Source organism: Sciurus vulgaris, assembly GCF_902686455.1.
Source record: "Sciurus vulgaris genome assembly, chromosome: 8".
NCBI classification, from domain to species: Eukaryota; Metazoa; Chordata; class Mammalia; order Rodentia; family Sciuridae; genus Sciurus; species Sciurus vulgaris.
Window position 1 is genome coordinate 143,226,248 of NC_136468.1, and position 26,948 is coordinate 143,253,195.

General features: G+C 63.5%; 1 protein-coding gene across 4 annotated transcripts in view; it reads left to right on the forward strand.

Moving 5' to 3' along the window:
- The window catches only part of RBM19 (RNA binding motif protein 19), a 92,918-nt gene that overhangs the window by 20,350 nt on the left and 45,620 nt on the right, over positions 1-26,948 (forward strand). For all 4 annotated transcript variants that reach the window (XM_079151568.1, XM_079151569.1, XM_079151571.1 and 1 more), the window contains exons 17-21: positions 5,464-5,639; positions 7,594-7,654; positions 9,798-9,877; positions 11,532-11,587; positions 13,904-14,020. In XM_079151568.1, the coding sequence (XP_079007694.1) occupies positions 5,464-5,639; positions 7,594-7,654; positions 9,798-9,877; positions 11,532-11,587; positions 13,904-14,020 (490 nt within the window). The remainder of the gene's footprint in view (positions 1-5,463; positions 5,640-7,593; positions 7,655-9,797; positions 9,878-11,531; positions 11,588-13,903; positions 14,021-26,948) is intronic.

Here is a 26,948-nt window from a genome sequence, read left to right on the forward strand (position 1 = left end):
AAAAAAAAAAAAAGCAGAGGGCAGCAGAGTCCTCTGGTCGCCCCTGTAAGGTTTGACTCCGTGGCCTCGCCTGGTTGGGGCCTTCCTACGTGTCTGCGGCTCATGTCCGCGCCCGTGGGTCTTCAGGACTGGCCATCTGTAAGGGCATCTGGGACCCGCTGGCCTGGAAGCCGCACCCATCCCTTCGCTCTGCGGATGGAGTGCACCCCACCTGCTGGGTGGGTGGCGAGGGGCATGGACCCCCCAGTCCCTCCTTGGTGCCGCCCGGGTCGGCTTTGTGGTGGGGTCCTTTCCACCTGCTCGCGCTCCTGAACCTCTCCTTCGTGGGGTCGCCCTGCAGCTGCCAGCAGCTGGCTTTCCCTTCCGCTGCTGCACGTAGCTTGGACGAGGGCTCCTGAGCCCGTGGGCCCTCCCTCAGGACACAGACGGGGGCCAGGAGGCTGCAGACAGCTCCGCTCCGGCCTCTTCCTCCGGCTTCGGCACAGGCAGGGAACAGGTGCGCCGGGCAGGGTGCCCCCTGGGGTCCGCCTGCATCTGGCCGGGCTACTTTCATTGCCCTCGCAAGCAGGCACATCGGCTGCCCGCCGAGCACGCGCCCTTCAGAGTGCCAGGCCCTGGGGCTGCAGGGAGGGTGCTGCCCCAGGCCGAGCGGGCCCGCCCCCCACCTGCTAGCGCCAAGTTCTCCACGTCCTCATGCTGAGGTGCTGCTCCTGGGGGGCGGGCCATGCGTGCCGGTGATGGCTGGCAGGGTCCCCGTCCCGTGCCCGCTGAGGCTGGGCCAGCTGCCTCCCTTCAGGCCGTTTCTGGCCCTGAACAGTGAGGGTGGCACCCAGGCAGCCCGAGGACACGGGAGATGCATGCTGACCACTGTAAGCCCACGCAGCGGAGCACACGTCCGTACGCCGCTGCTGTCCAGGGTGACCACATGGACGTGGCCCAGACTTCCCAGGAGCGCCTGGGCTGGTAACAGCCGTGTCCGAGGAGGGCCTCGGGCGTGAGCAGTGTCTTCTCGGCACCAGTGTCTGGACCCTGGCAGACACTCTTCTGCCCAGGCCCAGGCTGGTGTCGGGCCCTGACAGGCTGCCGCTCGCAGGGGCTGGTGTCTGCTCGCGGCTGGCAGGAGCCTCAGAGCCGGGTCTGTCCAGCCCCCTGGGCTCCCGCAGCCTCTGGGAGCCGATCTCCTTTTCTGACTGTGTTGCCTGCACAGCCCCCGGTCCCTGGTCCCCTGAGCTGTGCCCTCTCCCATGCCACGCCCCACCCGCCCTCTGCACGTTGTTCCAGAATCTTCCTCAGGATGACACGAGGTGGGGGGAGCCAGCAGCCCCAGGCCCTGCGTTGGGGCTGGGCAGGGGCGGCGAGAGGGGCCGTGCTTCTCTGCAGCGTCCGCTCTGCTCTGCTTGGCTCTGCTCTCTGCCAGTCTCCAGGGAGGGGCCCGCGTGTTTTATCTCCCCACAACCAAGACCCTCACCTCCAGATGAAGGGCTCCGGGTGGGGGGGTCCTGGAAAGCTGCTTGCAACTGATAACAGTCTGCCGGCGGCCGCAGCGCGGGAGCCTGGAGGGGCGGCGCGGCCTGATTACAATAAAGCCGCGTGGCGCTGCGTGACTGGATTTGATTGTGGGGCCGCGGAGCCCCCCTGCCCCCGCCCCGCCCCCGCAGCCGGCCCCTCGCTGCTGCCTCCTGCCGGGCCTGGTGGTTCTGCTGGCGAACATCTGCTTGAGCTTCGCAATCACTTGTTTTTTCTTTCCGGTCGCCCTCTGTCTCCCGTTGAGGCCGGCAGCAAAGCACTTCTTAAAAGACCTTTGGCTGGTGGCCTCGGCCCTGGGCCACGTCTGGACCTGCCTGGATCTGGATGTGGCTGCAGTGGGGTTTGGCCTGGTGGCCCGGGAGCACAGGCGGCCAACAGGGACACTGTCCCCTGCACGCAGAGGGCTGGCCGAGAACTGCAGGAGGCCGGGCTCCCCACAGCCGTCTTCTCAGAGGGGACCAAGGGCTCCCCAGGCGCCAGCCCGGCCAGCTGGACACGCAGGGCCCAGGGGCAGCGTGCGTGGTGCAGTGTCGCCTCTGGGCGTGGGACGGGCCCAGGGCTGTCGCGCAGCCTCGGTGTCATCTCCCAGTCGCCCACAGGCGGCGCCGACCGTGGTCCCCACTCATGTGGAAAAGAGGAAGCCCTGGGGTCCGTGACCTCTGGAGGTCACAGGCGTGCAGGGCGTGGGGATGTGCCGGGCTGCGAGCCGAGGCCTGAGCCCTGCCGTCCCTGCTGCTCCCCCAAGCACTCGGCTCGGTGGCCATCTGCAGATGTTTCTGGAGTATCCTCTCTGAGTCAGTGCTGGGGTGCAGGGTGACTGCGTCAGGCTGGCTCCTGTCCTCAGTGAATTCCCCTTTAGTTGGGGACCCAGACGCAGCCAGTAAGGAAGGTGGTTTCAGAACAGGCTAGGGGCTCTGGAAAGAGGAGGACACCAGGGACATGGTGGCCCTTTGAACTAGTGTGGCCAGGTAAGGGCAGGATGTTTGGACTGACGCTGGGCAAGCAGAAACCTATCCTGGGAAGACAGAAGGGGAGCCGGTTGGGCCAGGAGGTAGGGAGTGCAAAGGCCCTGTGGTCAGCATGGCCCTGGCAGGCTTAAGCATCAGCAAAGAGGCCAGTGAGGTCAGGGATGAGGTCGCAGGAGCTGGCAAACTAGGAGCAGGCACTGAGGGGCCACTGGCAGGGCAGCCACGCTGTTGTCTAATGGCAGGTGATAGTAACCAGGCCTGTGGATGAGTAGTGGTTGCTGGTTTTTAACAGCCCAGCACAGTGCAGAAGTGTAAGTGTGTGTGTGTGTGTGTGTGTGTGGCTTTACTCCAGGCTGCGTGAGTGGCACACAGCCTTGTGTCCCCACGCGCATGTGTCCCACGGCTCTGCCCCTCCTGGCTGCTGTCTCCAGGCCCCTGTGGTCAGCAGATCTCTAAAGACTGCCCTCTTCCCGTAGCATTTCAGGATCTGGGGACACTCCAGGGCCAGGGATGTCATTGTGGGCGTGAAGGGTTAGGGCGTGGACGTCTCTGGATAGCCGGCCTGCGCTGCTGGGGAAAGGCCGGGCACACGGGAGCCTTCCTTTCATCTCCAGCCAGCCATCCTTCCCAGTGCCCCTTCCTGGGCCGGGCTGAGAGCGGCTGACCTACCCGGGGAGGGACCGTTCCTGAGCGCAGTGCCTGAGGTGCCTACTGACCCACCTGCTCAGCTCAGCTGGGCTCTTGCTAAACCCAAAGGCCATACCCCAGGCAGTGCCTGCGACCAGGGTCCTGGGCAGGGGTCGGGTGGGGTCGACTCTGCCTTGCCAAGGGTCCCGGGCTCCCCGGCAGGACCCGGGGACAGAGCGGGGAAGGTGGTCAGTCTTTGCCACAGGTCTCTGAGCAAGAAGGAGGCGTCCGCTTGCTGGCCAGTTAACCAGATCCTGCCTGGCACAAAAGCCCCGTGCCGTTGAGTTAGGTTGCCAAGATGGAAAAACTGGGAACCTGTCTTGCCTTCCTGAAACCCCTTGGCATCTAGTGCTGGGGTGCCGGAATGTTCCTGAGGCCACCCGATTGTGTTTGTGATGTGGTCTCTGTGATTGTGGATGAAGCCAGGAGGCCAAGGCAGCCAGCTGAGGTCCTGGCACGTGGCAGGAGATCTACTGCCCGTTCTTTCCTTGGCCTTCAACCTCTGAGATGCGGGATGACCAGGAGACGCAGAGGGTCTTCCCGCTGAGGGTCTTGGCTTTCACTTTGATTGAAGTCCTCCTCCAGGACCTGGAGTCTGAGCCGCTGTGTCCTTAGTAGGCCGTTTCCTCCTCTCCTCTGAAAGTGGGCTTGAGTACCTATGGCCACACCTGAGTCCCTTGCTGGGCCTGTTGGTAGTTTCTTGGGCGGGGAGGGGCCTGCGTGGAGATTTCCTCCTGTGGCCTGGGGCCCAGGAAGGAGCCTGCGTGGAGCTTTCCTCCTGTGGCCTGGGGCCCAGGAAGCTGCAGGCTGGGGGTGTCCTCTGGGCCCTGGGAGGGGTCCAGCTCAGTCACTAGCGGCTTCCATGAGGCTTGGAAGGCTTGTTCAGCGGCTAAGCAGTTGGCGCCTAATCAGGACTGGAAAGCTTCAGGCCTCAAGCGAGAGGCAGGGAACAGGTCCCTGAGCTTGGCGTGACCGTGCAGGGCAGGTCTGAGCACCCGGAAGCCCCCTCAGGCCCCACACAGGGGGAGCTGTTGGAGGGAAGCTGCTGGGGAGGCGCCTGTGGGCTCCTCTTGGACCACGGGACCCTCAGGAGCTCCTGCCCAGCACCAAGGTGGGCTGGGCGAGGAGTCTCCCCCGGGCTGTAGGGTAGCTGGTGAGCCTTTCGTGGGGAAGGGGCTCCTCCCCAGGCCAGCTCTCGGGACTTGGGTGAGACTGGGGAGGTTGAGCCAAACTGAGTGCGTTTCCCTAAAGTAGGGTTTGTCCAGCGGCCCTGAGGCCGAGGCACCTGCCACCCTCAAGGGCGAGGTGCAGGGGCGGTGGTGACAGGTCCAGGTGCAGCCGCCCGGGTCGTCTGCTGCCAAAGCAGCCACGGCCTAGCCGCGCCCTTGCCCTCTGTTCCAACGGCTGCGTGCGCATGCGCGCTTTCCCTGCTCAAGCGGACTAACGGAACCACACCCCACCCTCCTCGTCTTGAGCCTCAGCTCCCTGGGTCCTTCAGCATCCTTCAGCATTCCTCAGCACATCAGTTCAGTGGCAACCTACTGTCCCCACCTCCAGTGGCCTTGCTGGTCTATCTGTGACTCAGTGGTGGGTTTTCCCAGTGTCCACTATTAGGAAATACTCTGACTTCCTCGTGTGTAGACAAAACTACTTTAACACACATGCATGTTCAAGGGGTATTTGAAATCCATATTCAAGGGGTTTTAGAATGCTCTGAGTTTTCCCATTCTGTAATTTTTGCAAAACTCTTAAGATTTCAGTTTGAAAGTTCACTAAGTGCTGTGTTTTAAGGAAAAATAACATTTTGCTTACGTTCATGGTTCAAGAACATAGTTTCCATAAGAATTTATTTTGAAGTTAAAGTAAGTGTGGCCTAGACCTATCTGGGGCTTATAGATTTGGATCTCTAGCATATTCTCTTAAAACAGAGCAGGATCTGGGTGCAGTGGTGCATGTCTGGAATCCTAGCAGCTCAGGAGGCTGAGGCAGGAGGATCTTGAGTTCAAAGCCAGCCTCAGCAAAAGTGAGGTCTCTAAATAAAATACAAAATAGGGCTGGGGGTGTGACTCAGCGGGTAAGTGCCCCTGGGTTTAATCCCTAGTACAAAAAAGTAAAATGCAACAGGGGCAGATGGTGGGACTTCGTCACTCTCCCTCACTGCTGACACCTGCTGTCCCTCCTGACGGTGCCACGGAGGCCGAGCCCTTGGTCCAGCGTTCCGTGCCCTGGCTTCCATGGGTGGGGGTTACTTCACGGGGTTGTTTGTTTTTGATGGGGTCAGTGGCTGACGGAGAGACTCCAGAAAGTGAGAAGCCTGCAGGGGAAGGAGCAGAGGCCCCCACAGCCAAGGCAGAAGAGGAGGAGGAGGAGGAGGAGGAGGAAGACGAGAGCCTTCCAGGATGCACTCTGTTTATTAAAAATCTCAACTTCAGCACCACAGAGGAGACGCTGAGGGAAGTGAGTATCCACCAGGCATGGGGGCGCTCCAGGCCGCGATGCGGGCAGTGCATCTACTCTGGGTCCGGCCCTGCCGCACGCCACCCCTGCTGTCAGCGTGGGGGTCCACGTTCCAAGCGCACTTGAAAACAGTTCCCCAGCTACTTCAGTGGTGAGCGGCCCGGAAGTCAGTGCCCCCCGCCCCGTGCGTGGCCTGATGGGGCCTGCAGGGGACGCGTAGTGGGGTGCCCCACCTGGCTCTTCTGGGTGGGGCGAGTCGCTCCTGTGGGAGGAGAGCAGGGGGGCAGGGTGGGGAGCTCCAGGCAGGGCTTTGGCAGGTGCCCAGTAAGCATGGCAGCCCGTGGGCGAGGGGCCCCTCCAGCTCAGAGGATGGGGTCTGCGGGCTCCCGCCTCCCCAGACGGGACTCCCCAGCAGAGGCGCTGCTTTGTGTGGATCCAGCGCGGCACAGAACAGACGCTTGCCACATTTCCTGCTCAATGGATGAGTGACAGCTCACAGCCGCGAACTTGTCCTGGAAGGGAGATGGCCAGAGGACAGAAATCTGATTCCCCTTCCTTTCAAAAGGTCCCCTGAGCTCTAAAATTCTATAGCGGGTTCAAGAGAAGAGGCAGTGTCCACTGACCCCGCCTCCGTGCCGTGACTGTCCCCAGGTAGGACAGCCACAGCAGTGGAGAGGCCCAGACCCAAGCAGGCAGCATGTCTCCAAGGCAGGTGGCTCTGAGCCTGTCGGGCCAGCTCTGGTCCTGTGTTGTCCTTGTCACTCCTGGCGTGGTGTGGGACGTCACTATTGGATCAGCGTTTCCTAGAGATTCACAAACGGCAGGTCGAGGGGGTCCTCAGAATTACGGGCCCTGGAGCTGGAAGGTTCAGCCAGGACCATCTCATTCCGCTGGGGGGTGGAGCTTCAGAGAGGTTGCCTCAGTGTCCCGAGCTCTCTCAGCCCATTAGAGCACCATGGGGAAGCACACCCAGATCATAGGACCCCGTCCCAGCACCTGAGTGTGCAGCCATGGTCAGGGGTCAGTCCTCCCAGGCCTGCATCCTGGCCTCACTCCTTACTAATGGGCAAGCCCTGCAGCCTTTCTGTGCCTCGTTTTCTCCAGCCTTCTGTCATAGAGGCATGAGTGGAGCGTTCCCATCACGTTGTTTTGAAGGTTTGACTAGGACAAGTGAGATCCCCAGGTAGAGGTCCCGTGCCTGAAGCAGGAGTCTGCTGCCGGTGGGTAAGGGTCTCTGCTCCCCCTGCTGACCGCCGCTCACTGGGTGGACAGTTCTGAGCACCTGCCTGTCTTTGGTACTGAAGACAGGCCAGAGCCACGTGGAGTGTGCCTTAGCTGGGCTCTACAGGGAGGCAGGAGAAGAAGGGGGAACATATGGTGTGACTTACGGTTTTTGAGTTATTTTGGCTTTAAGCACAGAGGGCAGTGCAGAGGTCGGGCCTGGGGTCAGTAGACTCCATGCCCCTGAACTGACACCGGCTTCTGGGTCTGCGGCAGACCTCTCAGCTGTTCCAAGGCCTGGTTCTTCCTTCTGTAAGTGGAGCAAGAAAGCAGCCTAGCTGCTGTTTCGAGAGGCCTGGGGACTGGCCAGCTTACTTGGAGCAGGCCATTGCTCACCACCTCCAATGGCCCAGGGTCTCCGTGGGCCGACGTCAGAGGACAGCTTGGCTCAGTGGCTCAGCAGCCCAGGCCCAGGTCCAGCGTGTCCAGCTTTGTGACCCCGACTGCCAGCTCCTGAGCCTGGCCCTTGGCTGCCCATCTGAGGGCATCTCTGGGGTCACTAGGTGGGAGGAAGGTGTGGCGCCTGGCACAGGCCGAGCACAGCGAGCAGCTCCTGGGGTCAGCTCTGTGCCCCGCTTCCTGTGCCTGTGGGTGTACCCGTGGTGACTGGAGAGGCTCCCGCGCAGGTGGCGGGGCCCCGGAAGTCAGGGCTGCGTGATCCTCTCTTCTCCAGGTGTTTTCCAAAGTGGGTGCCGTGAGGAGCTGCTCCGTGTCCAAGAAGAAGAGCAAAGCAGGTAATGTGTGGAAATCTGGCCGGAAGGAAGTGGTTCCGGAAGAAACCGTGCCTGCGGGCGGGGAGGGCGGCCAGGCTTGTCTGAAGCAGCCCCTCCTCTCTCCCGGAGACTCGCTGCGCAGGGGAAGAGGCCCACGCGTCCTGGGCTCCAGAGCCTCGCAGGGTGTCACGTGGTCCCTGAGCTGTGCACCCCGTGGGCGGGCAGGGTACCGTCAGCACCCGGGGGTCCCTCCTCCCCGCTCCTTCCAGACACAGCAAGAAGAACTGATGGTAGGCTTTCCTGCTTCAGTTCCAAGGGAAATGACCCAGACTTAGAACTTCCAGATCATTCCACCACATCATTAATCTGCACCTCCCTGGCCATTAGGTAGTGGGCAGGTAGAGACCGCCTGGCCTCTACCTTTAGCCCCGAGTCTTGTTCTGACGCTCCTGGCTTCCCCTCGTTCATGCCCTGGTTCCCTGTAGAGCATGAGCAAGGACATGTCCTTTGTCCTTTATCACAGCCACGGACCCGGTGCAGCAGCCCTTGGATTCGCGGACATGGTGGGGTGCAGTGTGAGTCAACAGTGACCACTGCCCGTTCACTCCCTAACTGGCCTGGGCCACCAGGCAGCGAGCGCCAGAGATGCGGTCCCTGTCCCCAAGCACCCACAGTAGCTTCAGCACAGGGCCAGGGGGGCTGTGGCAGGGTCTCCAATTCAGAGTGGGACTGGAGGCAGGGAGGTCGAGCAGCCTGGTGGCAGAGGCAAGGCAGGAGGTGCCCTGGAAAGGGAGGCCGTTTCCGGCTTAGGAAGTGGCTTTTATGCCCAGCAGGGGTGTGGACTGCGGCCTGGGGGGAACCGCCGAGGGTTTAAGCAGACGCTTCTGTGCGTGAAGTTAGAGGTCCCTTGCCTCTGCTCAGGCCGCGTGGCAGCAGGTACGCCAGGCCGCAGGGACACTGCCCTCTGGGAGCCTGCCCTCGCCCTGCGAGCGCTCGCACCGCTTGCCACCCATCATCCATGTTGGAAGCAGCTCTTGGGGTGTCCATTGCCCTTTTGGGAACTTGCCATCCGGCCAGGCGTTGGGGAGAGCTCGGTGGTGTCTGGTCAGCTGTACGCAGTAGAACGAGGCCGTGCTAGGCCTGGGGCTGGCGTGAAGGACGGCTGGGCGCAGGGGCTGTGCAGCAGTTGGTCATACTGCTGACCCTTGAGGGCACAAGGAGAGAGGGTGGGCAGAGCTTGTGCAGAACTGGCACACGGGGGGCCAGCAGAGCTGGGTGCTTGGCACCAGCACACACCCCTCTCCCGCAGTCCCAGGTCAGCATTTCCTGTGGGCTGATCCCACGGGCAGAGACCGGCCTCCCAGGCAGTGTGGCCCTGCCGTGTGGGAGGCCAGATGAGCTCCTCTTTCTCAGGAGTACGTTTGGCACTCTGGTGCAGACGCCACCAGCCCACCCCCCCAGCCTTCTGCCCCCCAAACGAGAGCTCTCTGCTCAGATGGCAAACCGACAGTCACCATGGGACTGCCTGCCCCCTGCAGTTCCGAGCCACGTTGGGGCTGTTCGTGTGGTTCCCTAGCGCGCCCGGCCCTGGGTCCCTCAGCCTCTGGATAGATACACAGTTGCAGGGCTCTGCAGGGGAGGCAGAGGTGCAGTTAGAGACCTTGTGCTTTGGGGCGCCCCGTGGGACTCCCCAACGTCACCCTCTACGCCTGATGCACACGGTCAGGAAGCCGCGCCCCTGGAGAGCCTGCTGTAGCTCTTGCCCTCTGACCTCCTGCTGCCTCGGAGGGGGAACCAGGTGGAGCCAGGGCACCTTCACCCTCCCCGTCAGAACTGCAGACCCGAAATCCAGGAGCCAGGTCCAAGGGTCAGAAACGCCCCCAGGAGGCGACGCCGCGTGGCAGGGCCATCCAGGGGGAGGCTCCTGCTGGAGAGCAGTGGTCAGCCCCGTCCGTTCCCGCTCCCTCTGGAAGGCGAGATTCTATTAGGGAGTTAATTATCACGTCAGTCATCTGTTAATTAATAGTCAGCGAGCCTCGGCGGCGGATTCGCTGGGGCAACTAGTCGCGAACGGCAGGCCCGGAGCTGAGCCGCGTGGGGGCTGGAAAGGGCCAAAGCCCAGCGCTGCTCACTCCGTGCTTCTCCCGCGGGGGCCCTGTTCCAGGAGCGCTGCTTTCCATGGGGTTTGGATTCGTGGAGTACCGGAAGCCGGAGCAAGCCCAGAAAGCCCTCAGGCAGCTGCAGGTAAGCGGGCTGCGAGCCAGGGTCCATGCCGGGGCCCGTCACCTCTGAAACTGGGGTAACCCCTGAGCTCACGGCCTGCCGGCCCGTCCTTTCACCAGTTTTCCAGGGACAATGCCCAAGCAATGAAGACGCTCTCAGCCCTCCACGGCCACTCTCCTTCACTTATTCCACCACACGCCTGTGTCGTGGGCCTGGTTTGTGACAGCACTGTGGGAGACCCTTCCTCCCTCTTTTGGGGAGACGGGCAGTGGAGCCGTGAACAGACACGAGACCAGATCATGCCGAATGCCGTCACATGACTTCAGAAGCGGGGCCACCTGGGGCTGGGTGGGCAAAGGGAGCCCCTGAGGAGCAGATGGCTGAGCTGACACCTTCCCACCCGAAGTCACCTGCACAGAGACCTGGAAGGAAAGCTGTCCAGGAGCACAGGACAGCACGTGCAAAGGGCCTGTGTCTGGGACTCGAGGGAGTCGGGGGACTAAGCCCCCGAGGGCAGCTGGCAGAGCAGAGTGTGTGGCGGGCATCAGGGGAGGTGGAGGTGTTTAGGACCGGATGTGCAGGGCACTTAAAGGACTGGATGTCAGCCTGAAGGCTGGCGAGACTCGGAGGACTGGGAGCACATGGGAAGGGTCTCATTTGTGCTCTGGACAGTGTCCAGCCCCCGTGTGGACATGTGATGAAAGGAGGGTGGGCAGGAAACCCTCGGTGGCCCAGAACAGTAGCTGGGCCAGGGATGGCAGCAAACGCGGTGGGAGGAGAGTGTTTGAACGCAGGTGGAGGAGGGCCTTCCTGCTGAGCCCTAAGTCCAGGGATAAGCGGGACCCTTAGCATGAGAAGGGAGCCGTGCAGCTGGGAGCACATGCGGGGGTCTGTACCACCCCTGGGGAGCCGACCTGACTGGCAGTGACCACAGCTCCCTCACTGAGGCCCACGTGCCAGGCCCGGGCAGGGCAGGGGACAGGGAAGAGCACTTCCTGGTCTTTGGTTAAACACCGGAGCTCCCACTGTGTCACAGGCACGGTGTGTGGTCATCAGAAGCAGCTCCTGGGACCTGTGGTCACCTTCCTCTAGCACACAGGTCAGGTTCAGTTCAACTCCGCCGCGCAGACAGCGCACTGCTCGGCCCCAGCCGTGCACACGCTTGCCCATGGCCACCGAGGACTGCTTACGCAGAGCCACCTGGCTGTATTTTCTGGGGGATTGGAGGGACTTTTGGGGTATTTCACTCAGACGCCAGCGTCACCCCCGGGGACTGATGCTGCTGCCGCTGCTTCAGGTGCAGGCGCTGGGATGGGGGTTTGGGGGGCTGCAGACTAGATCCCCGGCTCCCTCTGCGAGCCACACCAGAAGGGCCCCTGTACCTGCAGGTGCTTTTAAACGGTGGCCGAGCCTGTGCCCCTGAGTGCCGTGAAGGTCAAGGCTGCCGCAGGGCTCGGAGCGTTGGGAGGCTGGCTCTGTGGCCACGGCCGCTGCCCGGCTCTCACCCCGCCATCTTAGGGACGCCCTTCCACGCCTGCCCTTCTGCGCCTGCCCTCCCGACCCCCCTGCCCGGCACACGGGTCTCCACTCCAGCCACGGTCTGCGTTCTAGTGACAGACAAGGACACGGTGGGTATTTCTGAGGACAGGGACGAGCCTGCTCTCTTCTCTCCCAGGGTCACGTCGTGGACGGCCACAAGCTGGAAGTGCGGATCTCAGAGCGAGCCACCAGGTGAGTCTCCAGCGCCCTTCCCTTTCCTGGCTTTTTGTCCCTGGAGCTGGCCGCCCAGAGGGGCTCAGCTCTTCAGTGTCCTTTCCAGCTGCCCCCCTCGCCCATTTAGGACCCTTCCTAATCAAGGTTGGCGTTCACCTGCCCCCTTGTCTGCGCCCCAGTGAACCGGACGGTGCTGGTCGTTACGCTTTTTCTAAACCTCAGGCTGTGAGCCTGGCGCTGGTGTTTTATGGCGCTGGACAGCAGTGTCCAGACCCCTCCAGTTGGTTGAAGGAGACTCAGTAGGTGTCAGGTGAGGCTGACCAGTTTGCCCAGTGACCAGGGGATCCTGGGGTGGTGAGGGCATCTCAGAGCTTCCCTTCTGCTCTGCTCTCCGCGTGCACGTCCACGTGGGCCAGTGCAGCCGCGGGGCTTCTGATGGCGGTGCGCGGCCCGTGCCCCTGTGAGCCATTATCCTCAGCGTCATTACCGTCTCCCTGCCTCTGGCGTAGACGACTGCCTCTGACGGTCCTCGAGCTGGTTTAAGATATTTATTTGGTAATTTCCAGCAAGTTGGTCATTTATCGTGGTGGTTCAGCAAATTAGCTGCCAGTGAATATTGACCGGGAGCCGCTGCTTTTCCTCCCATCTCTGTTCTTAATGCCGCGTGTGACTCCAGCTCGGCCCAGCTCTGGGGTTCCGCGTCCGTCACTGTCGGGCTGGGCCGTGCATCCTTAGTGAGCGGAGGTTTGGTTCAGGGCTGCGGGAAGCTAGTGGGGCTCCCCAGGGGGCGTAAGAGCCCAGGCCTTGAGCCCAGAGCCCCAGGTTCTTATCTAGGGATGGGTGACCTGGGTAGGGGACTCGGCCTGTTCAGGACAGCATGGCAGCTGGCGGTAGAGCCTTGTCTGGGCGTCCAGCCAGGGTGGCATCTCTTTCCAGTGTCCTGTCTCCAGGGCCAGCTGCTGCAGCCTGGCCAGCGTTAGAGTCATTTTTTATTCAAATTCCCGGGAAGCCCTGGTTCCCCAGACCCTCTTTGTCGGCACCCGGGTGGCCTTTCCTCGTGGAATTCACGTCCTAGGGTAAGCTGCTGCCAGAGCCCTCCGCAGCGGTGCAGGTTCGGTGTCGTGCTGGCTGGCCTGGTGTCCTTGCCGCGTGTGCCTGGAAGCCCTTGAGCTCTGGCGTGCACCGTGTCACCCCTTGCTGCGAGACGCCACCCAGGACTGCACAGCTTCCCCAGGAGGTGGGGTCTGTGGTCAGGTCGGGGCCGCCTGGCCAGGTTCTGGTGCAGGGTCTCTGACGGGGGTGCAGTCAGATGTCAGCTAGGGTCCCAGCCTTCTGAAGGCCCACCTGGGGCTAACGACTCAGCCTCTAAGGGGGCTGTGGCCGGGCTAGGCCCTCACCACGGGGCTTCTCCCCAGGACTGCTCGAGTGTCCTTCCTAACATGGCAGCGATGTCCACAGAGTGCAGTCCAGAACAGAGCTGGAGCCGGGAGCAGCCTCCTGTGAGCTGGTCTCCAGGGTCACTTCAGCTACACCGCTGCCTGATGCAGTGGGCCGGGTGGGGGTCACACGAGGGCACGAGTACAAGAGGCAGGGGCCACCGCAGGCCACCTCAGGCCCCAGCCACCAGGGTGGGAGTTCTGTATCGTGTCCACCTTCATCTAGACTGAGCTGGCACACATGGCTGGCGCTGCCGTGCTGGGCAGCACGCTCCAGACGAGGAGGCGTGCCCTGGCGGGAGGGCCAAGCCGGCATGCAGGCTGGAGGAACGGCCAGGACGTCCTGATGGGAGCTGCTGTTGACGTTTCCCACGTAGCCGGGACTGTCCGGGGCCTCCATTTAGACGCGACCCTGTGGCCACGCTGATCCCCGAGCACCCGCCCGAGGTCACGCAGGCCTGTCCTGTCCGGCTTGCCTGCACACGGGGCTGTGAGCTTGCCGCCACGGCCCCTCCCTGCCCCTCAGAGCAGGAGCCCTGCAGGCAGGGGCAGCCCTGAGCCTGGGTTGCCTGCTGCACACTGGCCACCCCCTCTAGGCCTGCGGGGCCTGCGGGGCCCGCACATCTGGAGAGGGAAACGGAGGCTAGGCGTGGCTGGGAGCCATCCCCTCCCCGAGGGCTCCTTCCTTTCGTCCCCTGCAGCCCTGAGTCTCAGGTGCCGGGCAGCAGCAGTGTCGACTGGACACCACAGCTGTCCTGGGGACTCTGATGTGGCCTCTGTCCCCTGGGGGGACCGCCTTTTCCCCTCCGTCAGCCCTGTCACCACACTTCCTGGTCACCCCCGAGCATAAGACCAGAGCAGTCCACCCAGGTGACCCTTGCCTCCCCCTCCACGCCAGGCCCGCCCTGACCACTGCCCGGAAGAAGCAGCTTCCCCGCAAGCAGACCACGTCCAAGATCCTGGTGCGGAACATCCCCTTCCAGGCCGACCGCAGGGAGATCCGGGAGCTCTTCAGGTGAGCGCGGGCAGGCGGCCAGCCCTGGCAACCCTGCAGGCCAGCACCAAGGCTTCTGAGGCCATCTCCTGGAAGCCTTTTTTTGATCGCCTATAACCTCAGAAAAGTCACAGCAGCCGGTCCTCCTCAGGCAGGAGAATCAGGCCAGCAGGGGTCCCATCCCACCCCACGGCTGCGGCAGGCCAGGTGCGCGGGGCTGAGACGCCCCCACTGGGGAGTGGAGAGCGCCTGGCGCCTGCAGACACCCGCCCCGGCCCTGCCCGGAGCTGGGGGACAGACAGGGGCCTCTGCACGCTCCCAGCGGTGGGCCCAGGGGTCAGCAGCTCCTCACAGGAAGCCCTGCTGAGAGGCAGGCAGACCACCCCGCGGCAGAGGCCAGCCAGGTGGGAGCCGGGGAACACTGGGCCTAGCAGCGGGGCCACACAGGAACCCAGAGTTGAGACTGGCTCCCTCCACCCTTGGAAGGAGACGCTGGCCATCTCCTCCCCAGGGGATCTTCAGCAGCTGACTCCAAGCGACACAGGGAAAGCCGCCTGCCCCAGGGCCGCCACGTGTCCCCTCGTCCGCGGTACACAGCTTGGGCTTTTCGGGTTAGCTGGGTGTCACCCAGCGCCAGGCTCCATGGGAGGGAGAGGTTGATCACGCCAGGTGTGAGGAGGCCTGAGGCAGAGCGGTCCCCAGGCCTGGCTGGCAGAGACCCGCTGGCCCTCAGTGGGGCTGCAGACGAGTTAATCAGCAAGCTGAAGGTCCAGGCTTGGCTGGGGTCAGCGTGCTCTGGGGACCTGCAGCTCCGGGAGGCTGCACCTTGTGGGTGACCACGTAGGGGCCCCTTCCTGGCCTGGTCTTTCAACCTCTGCTTGCCGCAGTCTGTGTGGCGATAAGGAGAGCAAAGTCCCCTAGAATTTCCAGTTGGCATCTTGCAAGGTAAATCTCAGGTGCCAGGTGAGGCCGACTTTTGGAGACGAGAAGGAGTCGTCTGTGTGAAATGTGCCGTCCGCATGCCCTGTGTGGGGTACAGATCGGGGAGCCGCTGGGGCCTTGCTTCAGGACACGCCTGTCGTCCCCTCGCCCTCCTCTCCCCCATGCTGGCCGCAGCAAAACCAGACGTGGTTGGCTGGAGCTGGTTGGCGCAGCGAGTCTCAGGGGGCGGTGATCCTGGCGTCCGCCTGGCAGGCTGGGGTGCTCTTATTTCCCTGCGTAAGGACCTCCGAGGCCCTGGGCGTGGTGAGGGCCGTGGCGTCCACTTGCCTTAACGGGCTTCTGCTTTTTAAAGAGTCCAATTCGAGACCTGCCAAATCAAAATGAGCTGCTAAGCTCCTTGCGTGTTGATCAGGAAACGTTCCTGGGAGGTGACAGTTGCAGTTGGTTTTGCAGCAAGTTTCGGTTGACGCTTATCCCCCAGGAGACAGAGGGGGTGCGGGAGGGGAGGCTTGCGCCTGTGTAGGAGACGGGGACTTAGTGTCCGAGGACGCAGCTACCCAAGCCTCCTGCCTGAGGTCCTGGGAACCCAGCCCTTCTCCAGGTACCCCTCTTCTTTCCTGGTCGGCGCTGGCTGGTGACTTGAGGCAGTTCTGAGTAGCGGACAGCAGGGGTCGCTGCGAGCCTGCTCAGGGACATGAGGTTTGTCCAGGGAAGCCCCAGATTTCAGACAAAGCCGTTGGCCAGCAAAGGTCACCTGCCAGGGGAAGACCTCAGGGCTGGGGGACCGTCTGGTGCCTTGCGTCAGGCTGGTTCTGCAGGGTGTCCACCAGCTGTCCTCACGTCCTCCAGCCCCTGTGTGGCACGCTCTCGCTGGTGGGTTTGTGCCCTGTCCCTGCGCCACATGTGGCCCTGTGAGGCAGGAGCGTGGCCACCCCTTAAACCGCAGGGAGACTGGAGACAGAGCGGCGTCCTGCTGGGGACCACACCCTGCACCGCACATGGGTTCCAGGTGGTCTGACCAGAGCCAGGTTGGGAGCGTTCCTCTGCTGCCCTTTGTCTTCCTCCAGGGTCTGGAAGGAGCCGTCATCCCCCAGTTGGTCTGGGAGGGGACACTACCTCAGCCAGCCTGTCATTTTTACCAGGCACTGTGGGGGCGCTAGGTGCCGCTGCTTCAGGGCAGACCTGGGCCCTCCGCGGCCCAGTGTCTGTGGAGGGAACCGGCGGCCGCAGGCTCCCCAGGCCCAGACGCCTCAGCTGGCCTCCCGGGGTGTTGCCTTCTGCTGCTCTTGACCACACGGTCCACCATCTGCAAGCCAGCCCAACCTTGGCACAGCCCAGCCAGTCCCCAGAGGCACTGTGGACCCTCGCTTTCTTGGGTCCTTGTGGGTGGTTTGGGGCCCGGCCCGTGGGAAGCCCAGGTGGACAGCTGTGGGGTGCCGGGCCGGAGCGGAGCTCCCCTCCCCACCGCTGGCTCCTGGGCCTCAGTGCCCCTGCGTCAGACCCTGCCAAGCTCACCATGGAGCACGCCTGATTCCCCTGGTGCAGGGGTCACCCTGGGTCTTGTGTGCTGGGCCAGCTAGCCTCTGCCTCCCCTCCCTCCCTCCCGGCTTGTGTGCTGGTGCCCCCAGGTGAAGTGCCAGCGTCCGCGAGCCCTGTCCCCACAGGCTGGCCTCGGTGGAGATGTACAGTGGGGCCTGGGCTGCTGTCCGTCGTCGGGCCCACTGGTCCCCAGAGCCTGTGGTGTCAGTCCTCAGCTCTGCTTCCCAGCAGGGACACCAGCTCCAGAGCCCAGCCCTGCCCCTTCCCTCAGAACGTGGCTGCTCGTGTGCCTGCGAGGCACCCGGTACAGCAGGAGGGCAGGTGGGTGCTTCCTGCGAAGGGGTGCAGACCCCAGCCAGGGTCCACACCCAGGCCTGTGTCCTGGCAGGAGCTCTGCACTCGTCCTCGTCACCTGCCTTCCTCCCCTGGGCCCTCTATCTTGCCCTCACGCTGCCCTCTGAGCCTGTCCCAGGGCCAGCTCTAGGGAACCTGCCCCTGGTTCTTCTGTCCCTGCCACCTGCTGAAAGGCAGTGTGGGGACAAATGGGGTGTGTCCCTGCCTGTGCCAGGGCCTGCGCACAGAGGATCGTGAGCAGACCCCTCACCCCACAGCCAGAGCAAGGGCAGAGAGGCCTCGGCCCGGGGCAGGTGCCTGAGGCCCAAGTCTGTTTGGATCCCTGAGTAAGAAGAGGCGAGGCCTGGGGCTCGCCTGTCTGCCGCGGAGCCGTCTTCCTCTTCCCCGTCTGCACACAGTCCCGGGGCAGAGCGGCTGCTGGGCTTGCCCTGTGCGGGTGACACTCCAGTACCTGTCCTGAGGCACAGGCTCCTGAGGCACAGAGCCGAAGCTTCCACAGCAGGTCTGGCTTCTGCCCCCAGGACTCAGGCACTTGGGAGCCCTGGCTGTCCCCGTGCTCTGGGCCCTCGGCGCCGCAGCCCGGCATGCTTGGAGCGTGTTGCACCCACTGGCTGTGGCTGAGGCCCTGGGGCAGGGGAGGCCCTGGAGGCCTCATCCGCCTTCCTTGGGGCGGCCCTGAGCCCTGGTTTCTGGAAGGCAGTGGTTCCCTCTTCCACGGAGGAGGTTCTGGGCAGGGCCGGCCTCCTGGGCAGGTGACCCACTAGCCACGCGGGGCCCCGCACTCGGCTAACATTCTACTCTGGCCATTTTGAGGTTCTTCATTTTTGGACGAGGGCCCTGAATTTTCGTTTTGCACCAGGCTCTGCAGATCGCTTGGTGGCTTTGGTCTGCAGGCCAAAGGATCAGAATGAGGGGCACCAGAGTGTGTAGGCGCAGCCACCCTCGGCATCCCCTCCTGAAGGACTGGAGGGAGAACCTCAGCTGCCCCTCCTGCCTCCCTGCGCAGGCTCGGCCTGAGGACAGCTGGACAGGCCACCAGGCAGGCAGGGGTCTCTGGAGCTGTTTTCTGCCCAGTGTCATGTCGCCTCCTGGTGTGCTGTCAGCTCTGCCCCTTGGGGAAGGGCATGGGAGCCCCAGGCAGCTCTGGGGCAGCGGGGGTGCCGGGGGGTCCGCCCCGGTGGGCGTGTGACTCAGGCCACTCCCTCTTTCCGGGGCAGTGCTGGTCAGCTCCTGGGGCCGTGGCTCTACCAAAAGCGCTCTTCGCAGGAGGCAGGGCCCGTTGAGGTGTGGGACCCTCGGCCAAAGGCCAGCCCTGGAGCCCCCAGCCAGTGCCCCCAAGGAATGGTGCTCTGAGGCCCCAGAGCCAGGGCCAGGCGAGAGAAGGCCTGGGCAGCAGCGTGGATGGGCACACTGGGCTCTCAACGGGGCTCCTTGTCCCCTGGTGGCCTCGACTTAGGAATCTGCCTTCTGCGCGGCTGGGGCTGCCCCGCCCTGTCCAGACCCACTTCTCCTCCTCCCTCTGCCCTCTCTTTTTGCTGGCGGGATGTGTTTTGCTCTCCTAGACACTGGGAGTCGGGTGCCACCCACGGACATCGGTGGGTGTCTGCGAGGTTGGCTTCTTGGTGGGGTCCTGGGTGATCACTGCCCCGCGAGCGTGTTGCCCAGAGGCTTTTGCACGTGGAGCCCTGCATGAGTGTGTGAGTGTCCCATCGGAAGGACCAGGTGACCAGCGGCTGTCCTGTGCTCAGAGGGGCCGTCTCTGGTCTCCGCTCACTCCCTGGTTCAGACGGAGCACCTGCTCCCGAGCCCCGCCGGCCACCATCTGACCCACGGCTCACACAGGAGCTGTGGCCTGGGCGCTGCCACTACAGGGTTGTTGCCCAGGGACTAAGCAGCCTGCCAGCCGCAGGTCCAGCCGCGGGGCCTCTGTGGGCACAGCTGGCATGCCCCAGACTGAGTGCGGACCTAGCCATCCCTGTAGGGTCTGGGGTCCGGTCCAGGCGGAGCAGCCTGGTCCGCTCGGTGCTCAGCTGCATGGCGGGGTGTTCTCCGGACCCCTGGTGAAGTGCAGGAGTCACAGTGAGCCGCAGCCTGTGGGCCCGGGAGGAGGGTCCAGCCCTCAGAGGCCGACCCTGCCCCTGCCCCCTGGGGTCTGCGAGCTGGAGGGAGGGCTTCATCTTCATTCAGTGGACACAGCGCTGGGGCGGGTGGCGGCTGGCCCTCTGGTGCTTGCTGGCCCAGGGTTGGCGAGACACCAGGGAGGCAGCGCGGACGGGACAGCCGAGCCTTCGCCTTGCAGCACGTGGGGTCTGGGGGGGGACAGCAGAAGGGAACCGACTGCCTGGCACAGGGGCACGAGGCCCTGAAGGACGGGTGAGCCAGGAGTGGTGGAGTGGGGCGTCCTAGTGCCGCCTCCAGGAGGCGCAGACCCCGAGGCTCTGGAAGCCTGGAGGGGAGGCTGGAGGGCGCCCCTCAGAAGGCCCGCAGAGGCCCCGGGCAGCTGTGCGGCCCCTCTGCCCGTCACCACCCAGCCTCCTGTGTCTGTTCTCCACTGAGTTTGGGGCCCACACAAACCCTGATGACCTTGCAGCCTGCGTAGGTCACATGGCAGAGGGGGCGTGGTGCGCTTCGCTCTGGGGTCACAGGTGTCTCGGGTTGGGTGGTCAGCGAGGGCCTCTCTGAGGGGACGTGCATCCTAGTGGAGAGCTAGAGGCGTGCGTGGGGAGCGGCGGGCAGACCGGGTGGGCAGGCGCCAGTCCCTGGGCAGGCGCCACTGGGCCCGTGTTGACGCCTGACCTGGCGGCAGGGGTCAGGCGTCCTGCCGAGACAAGCCCACCCAGCCAGGGTGCCCTCTCCAGGAGCAGCCGCGGGGCGGACGCTCCTCGCCCGCATCTGCAGCTGCGGTAACAGGGCCCAGGCACCTGCTGTCCCCCGGCCTTCTGGTGGCACTGGCTTTGTCACGCTGGTCCTTCGTCCCTGGCCCTGCGGTGTGAGGAAGCCAGCGTCTCCGGGCTCAGGCCCCACCGCGTCGCGCTCCCGTGCGAGGCCCGCCCGAGCACCCGCCGTCCTCCTAGAACTCGGTTGTCTGGTGTCTGGTGCGCTCTTGGGATTTTCTGATCCCCCAGCTTTCCGTGTCCCGGTCCCAGTCCCGTGGCGGGTGTGTCACCCGCGGTGCTTCCACCGCCAGGCGCCCTTGGCAAGCAGGCTCTTGGTTTAACGTCGCCCTTTGTCATTCCATCCCCTGGCTGGGAGGCTCGGCCTCCTCCCGGCTCTGAGCAGGCCGTGTTGTCCTGGGAAGCGGCTCCTCGGGCTGCGCCGTCCGTCCTGAGCAGGTCCCAGCCGTGGCGGGAGTGACGGTCAGAGGCGCTTCCTTTCCACGTGGATAGTCCTTGGCCCGCGTCACTTTCTGCCGAGCCACTTCCCCCACCCTGCAGCCTGGACAGTGTCCTAGGTCGGGGACTGTGGGCGAGGGCCTGCAGGCCGGCCTCCGCTCCACCTGTCCGTCCACCCTGCGTCTGCACCTTGCACTCTCCACCCGAGGCTCAAGCTGGGCTGGCGCCTGGCTTCTGTCCTTGCTCCCGACGGCCGAGGTGTGGCAGGCCCTCCCGCTCCCTTCCCCCCCGCCCCCGTCTCCCACCTTGGGTCTGCGGAAGCTCTGGAGGACGTGGCCTCCAAGAGCCGGTGAGTCGCGGTGGCCTTGACTGGTGGCAGCAGTGGACGTGGGTGCCAGGCACTTGGGGTGCATTCACAGGTGGCTTCAGCCAGGCTGCGGCAGGGACAGGAGCCAGGGGTGACGCTGTCTAGGTCCCACGTGCCATGATCCAGGGCATGGCAGAACAGGAGCCTCCCGTCACAAGACCCCAGAGGGCCTCCAGCCACAGTCGTGGCCAGCTGTGCCTGTGTCCGGGCCACTGGAAGCCCTCCCCACCGCCATTGCTGTCCCCACCCCCTGGTGCATCTCTGCCCGTGTGGCCTCCGGCGTGTGCGCAGTGTCCTGCCACAGGGCCCTGCCTGGCCCCTGGTATTTTTGGATCTCATTTGATCTCCCAGCAGGCCTGGGGGACCGGAGCCCAGGGTCAGTCAGCTTCCCAGCTTCTCAACCCCGAGAGAGGCTCCGTCCTCGCCGCGGCCCGACACGTTTCCTGGGCCCCTTCCTGTTCACATGCCGAGCCCTCTCAGCATGCCCATCTTCGGTGGTCCCTGAGACTCAGCTGGCCGCAGAGCTTACCAAGGCCAGGCCGCAGACCTCAGCGCGCTGCTTACAGTGAGCTCAGCCCGGCCGGCCTCACGGCCCCTCCAGCCTACAGGACCTCAGCAGCCTGAGGAGAGGACGGCCACCTGGAAAGGAGGGCAGTGCAGGGCAGCCGCCACACAATGCCACTAAGGAAAGGGCCCCAGGACGGAGTGGAGGAGTCCTTGCCCCTCTTGGAAAAGGATCAGGAGTTCAGTCTGGCCCCCAGGTTCCCAGGAGCCAGCAGTGGAATGCAGCTGAGCAGAACCACGGCTCACCTCCCGGCTGGCCTGCCCCACCCCGACTTGACCTTTGCTGCAAGCAGGGAGAGACACCGACTCACCATCCGCAGAGGACCTGGGCCGGACAGCCTGCGAGCGGGGCATCCCGGGGCGCTGCAGGACTGAGACCCCCCAGGGCTGCCTGGAGCCGGCTTGGTGCAGGGTAGACAGTGCACCTCCGCGCACCAGCCAGGTCCTCGCACAGTGCTGCTGGGAATGGAAGCGGAGGTCAGCACAGCCACCTGGGAAGAGCGGGGGTGCCCAGCGCAGGCCTGGAGCTGCTGCCTGGGGCGTGCGTGCCAGAGGAGCGCTGATCCGCCCACGGGAACCCACAGTCCACCACCTGGAGAGCGAGCAGAGGCTCACGGCCCGTCCGTAGCCGGAGGCCGTTTGGTGGTGAGAGGCAGAGGTGCCGGTAGTGGGGCGAGCGAGGGGAGCCACACAGGCCACGCGCTGCGTGATCTCCTTCCCAGAGTAGCCCAGGTCGGGCAGATCCTAGAGACCGGACGCAGGTCAGGGGCCACTCAGCTGGCAGATGACGTCGGGGACGGCTGGAGGGGACGACGTGGTCTCCGCTGGGCCGTGTGCCGGCCGTACTCTGGACGGGCCACCCTGCGAGAGGCTCTCCTGTCTCGCAGCAGCGGTGCCACAGCGTCGCGTGCGGCTGCCCAGCGCTGCAGCAGCCCCGGGGTCTGAGGGCCAGTGCGGCTGGCAGGGGCGAGCAAGCTGTTGCCCCGCAGCCGCCAGGGGCTCCGGATCCCCTGAGTGGAAGCACCCACCCGGCCGCTGCAGGTCGCCAGGTCCTTCAGGTAGCACTCACATGGCAGGAGAGGGCGGGCCGAGGAGAGGCGCCGGGTCAGGGCGGCCAGGGCGGGGCTGAGGCGCCTCGAGAGCCCCTGGTCGGCCTGGACCCATGGTGACAGGCTGGAGCTGGGGCGCCACCCGGAAGGGGCACCTGCGGGACGCTGGCACACTGTAGCACCCTGGTGGCGCTGGTCCAGGTTCGGAAGGGGCAGGGCCGTGCCCAGCTTACCAGACGCTCCTCCCAGGGAAGCTAGGAGGCACAGCCTCTCTCTCCTGCCTACGACCCCTGGAGATCCAGGTATCCTACAAGTAAAGGTCTAGGCGGGGTGCCCTGGTGCAGCCTGTCATCCCAGCGACTTGAGAGGCTGAGGCAGGATGGCCGGTTTGAGTCCAGCTGGGCAGCTTGGTGAGACCCCGTCCCAACAGCGGAGAATGGGGAAGGAGCTCAGTGGCTATGCCCCTGGATCTGATCCCAGCATCACCCAAAAAAGTTTCAAAAGTGAGTCCCAGACCGTAAGATCGCAGGGCAGCTGCTCAGCAGGAGGCAGGGGCAGCGGGGAGCCCAGTCCATTACGGGTGCTGGAGAAGGAGTCGCCCATGGAGGGGCCAGGCTGGCTCCCTCCCCGGCGCCCCGACAAAGCGTGTTGCTGTGGCTTTAAGAAGGGAGGAACGGAGGAGGCTCTGGGGGCAGCCCCGGGAGTCAGCTCTGTGGTCAGGAGGAAGCAAACTCTGCTACCACGGGTGAGCGGCTGGGGAATGGACCCAGAGACAGAGGACCAGCCTTTGTATGCCTGAGCAACACTGTGGGCCGCTGCTTAGGTACAGACGGACCAAGCAGGGGTGGAAGGGCCGCCTGCGTGCAAGTGCACCCAGGACCTGTGGTCGCCTGGTGCGCTGTGCTCAAACCCGGCGCCGTGAAGCACCAGGACGCTGAGCTCCCCAGGCTCGGTGTGGAGCCAGCAGGAGCGGCTGTCTCCGGGCCTCTCCAAGAGCCAAGGACCCACAAGTCTGTCTGTTCCTCGTCCCTCCAGACCCTGGCCGGGCTGCAGGGTGGGCACACAAGCCGCGTTTCCAAGACTCTGCCTTCCTGCATGTAAGATGCGGACACATCCCCGAGGAGTTGGGGACACACTGGGTGGCAGCTCTTCCTGGAGTGGCTCACTTTGCAGTGACTCTTTCAGGGTCTTTGCATCTCGTTTTTAGTGATCCTGCTCCTCCTACAGACATGTCCCCCAGGGTCAGAGGCAGCACGTCCCTGCTTCCCAACCAGGACAAGCACTTCAGGGTGGATTCCCAGGTTACCTGAGCCACCATTGCTCCTCTTGTCCTTGTCCTTCAATCATCAGAAGCTGGCTGTCGACTTGCAAAGGAGCCAGTGTGATTCTTCCAGTGACTTGTGCATCAGCTAAGGAGGCAAGAGTCTGAATTGTAGCCCAGCTCTGCCCTGCCTCCACTGTGTGACCCCGGGCAGTAATATGATCTCTCTGGGCCTATTTGTTGAGTGAACATGAAAGGGTTGAGCTAGGCCAGCCATGGCAGGTAGCTTCTGCCTCCCAAACCAGCACAAACCGATCCTTCATGGCTGCCTGGAATTCTGTATTGGAGGAGCATGAGGCTGTTCTAGCTGCAACAGAAAATGGCTTGTCATTGATTAGCGATGTCTGCCGCCACCGTGGGAGCTGCCTCTGCCAGGTGAGCAGCCCGGTGTTTGCCTAGGAGTCGGGTATTCGCCTGCTATGAGGCTTCCCTCCTGCAGACCGACTGGGAGGAAATCCAGCAGGGCATGCGGGACCTGGCTGCACCCCTGGAAGTGCGGTAAGGATGCGAGAGTGGAGGAGGGCGAGAGCCCTGGGGGCCTCCTCCCTCCGCGAACGTGCAGCCTCCGCCTCCCCTGAGCCGACGTTCCCTCCACTCCACGCCTAGACTGATTCCAGGCAGGCGACAGAAGCTCAGATGTGGAATGGGCACCCCAGGCGGCCACACGGTCCCCAGGGCCAGGGTGGCGTTGTGCGCCCGTCCCTCCTCCGGCTGCCGCTCCCACGGCTTCCACACGGTGCCCGTGCACCCGTCCAAGCTGCGAGGCCTCTGCTGTGTCTGGGCTGCTCGCAGCTCACTGGCCGGGCTCACTGTGGCCCCGTCCCCAGCATCCTGCATGCTGGGAGGCAGTGGGCTCGGCACAGCTTGCAGACGTCCCCGTGGCCACAGTGCATCTCCACACCGCCTCCTACGAAAGCAGCCACTCCTCGGCTGAGCGTCTCATGAGGTGGTCTGGACCCCGCGGGGTGGGTCACAGAAGCGGGAGCAGCTCCAGGAAGGGGTGGGCTGGCCTGGTGGGGGCTGGACAGGCTCCGCTGGGTGAAACTCCGAGGGCGGAGGCAGGTGGTTGGCACCGTTTAGTCCTCACCAGGGGACGGTGGTCTTGGGTGCCCACCATAAAACAGCAGGTGAGCAGCTGAGCTGGCCACGCGAGGCCGGCAGAGCGAGCGCACCTCCGGCTTCTAGGGGCACCAGGCGCGGCTTCCAGCCCTGCTGAGCCCAGGACAGTCGCCGTGCTTCCTTGTGCCTCCCGCGGGCCCCCCCACGCCGGGCTCGGAGTGAGCGTGCTCCGTGGGGGCACTTCCGAAGGCCATACGCTGCTAACCGTGTACACGGTGGCCCTCAGAGTCAGCTCATGAGCCCTGCTCACACTTCTTTAGGTCTGTAAATGCTAAACACACTTTCAAGTTAAGTACAAAATTTAAAATCAATACAATTCAAATTAACAACATGATTTTAGTGTGACAGGTGATGTTGTTTTGCAGAAACTAAACTCGGATTGTGGGCTTTAGTATCAGGAACGTGGCCTCGGGTCCAGGTCCGTCCTCCAGCGGGGCTTTATGTGGGCGCCGTGCCGCAGAAGGCAGCGCTGCCCAGGGGCGCTTCTGCCAGTCCAGCACAATCCAGTCCCTGGCTTCTCAGTCTCAGCCCGTCACTGGTTCCACACCGCCGTCTCGATCCCTTAGAAATGGCTGTAGGCCTTGTGGCTTCCTTGAAGGCATCCATAGTGGATATGCAGTTCCTCCTGGAACTGGGAGAGGAGAGAGCCCCCGAGTCCACCCAGCTAACTGAGCTCTTGTGCAAGCTGGGCCCTGTGAAGACAGGCTCTGCATGCTGCAGTGGCCACTCAGCCACAGGAAGCGCGCCACCTGGTCCAGCACAGATCTTTCAAGGTCAGCATATCCCCAGCCCTGTTGTGTATTCACACTAGCAGGGCCTCTGAAAGTCCAGTGTGCTGGGACGTCACCACTCCTTACCCAAATCCAGGTCAGGCACCAAAGTCTAATCACAGTATCGTTGTGATACACAATGTGCATGCGTGCATATTGAAAACTGGACCGTGTAAAGAAACATGGGAAATTTTAAATTACCCTTCCAAAAATAGCTAATCCCCCCCCCCAGCCATGCCCCACTGTGACCTTCACATACACGCACACGAACATTAAATTGCACAAATATATCTGAGGCAGCAGGCCCTAATTAGAGAAGCTGTTCTATTAGACTGGCTCTACCTTAGTCCAAATTTTGGGTCCAAGATACTTGTTGGGTCCACTTAGACCTGTAGATCTTTTTTGCTGCCAAGCCCACTTATGGTTGAAATGCTGCTGATTCTGATGCAGTTTACCTATTGGAATTGGTCGCGTTGCTCGCTGGCCACGAAGGTTAAATGAAGCTTCTGGCGCTCTTTAGCATGGCCTGTCAGTCTGTTTGCTTGGAATGGGATGTGGCCAGGGGCTCCGGTGGCGTAATCATAGAAGTCAAAGTAAGAGGTTGCTCACTGGAGAGAGGAGCTGTTAAAGCTGGAGGCTTTGTGCTAAATCAAACACCAGCTGTTAGCTGGTGATTCAGGACTGTCATCTGTGGGAGTGGCAGCCCACATGACCAAACACGGTGGCCCTGGGAGCGCGCCAGATCAGTGGCTTTGAATCTGTCTCCTCCAGCTGTCACCGGCAGCCAAGTCATTGAGACGCGGGCTCTCAGTGTCTGCATCTGTAAAGTGGAGGCCACGGGAAGTACTTGCAGGATGCAATAAGTCGTTAAAAATGAAGAAAAAAAGACAATAAAAATGAAGCCATTAGCCCTTAGCTGTTGTGGTGGTTCTCAGACTCGGGCCGGGCACCTGGGGTGCAGGGAACCGAAGGGCCGCCCTGCAGGCGTGTCAGATGTTGGAGGGAAGCAGCGACTCCCTCCGAGAGGCTGCGATCTGCTGTGCGCGGTTGGTGTTCCTGCTGGCGGAGGGATACCATGCGAGGCGCCCGGTGCCAGGGCACCTCCAGGGGCGAGGCAGGCGTGGCGCCTGCGACCAAGCGCTTGACAAAGTCAGCGCTCCGTGAACAGGGAAGGACATCCCGCTCCGCCGCGCCCGGGAGGCGGTGCTGCGCTCCAGGGCTGGCCTGCTGCTGCTCCTGCGTCTTCCCGTTGCGGGTCGGGGCTGCGCGGTGCCAGCGCGCTCTCCCGCTCCTTCCCGCCCCGCTTCCGCTCCTTTCCGTAAAATGGACACTTCCTGCGTCTCAGAACCAGCTCGGGAGCCGCAGCCCAAGACGCCCTGCAGGCATCTCCAAGAAGTTCAGGAGCTCCCCCAGCGGAGGCCTCAGCGCAGAGCCTTTGACTTGCTGGGATGTCCACGCCTACCAGTGTCCCCAGCAAAGACAGGCCTGAGGTCCTGGGCAGGACACGGCTCCTCTCCTGCAGGGGGACCCACAGCCTGAGCTTCAAGGGGGGACTGCCAGGCCTAAGCCTTGAGACCCTTGGAGCCCTGAGC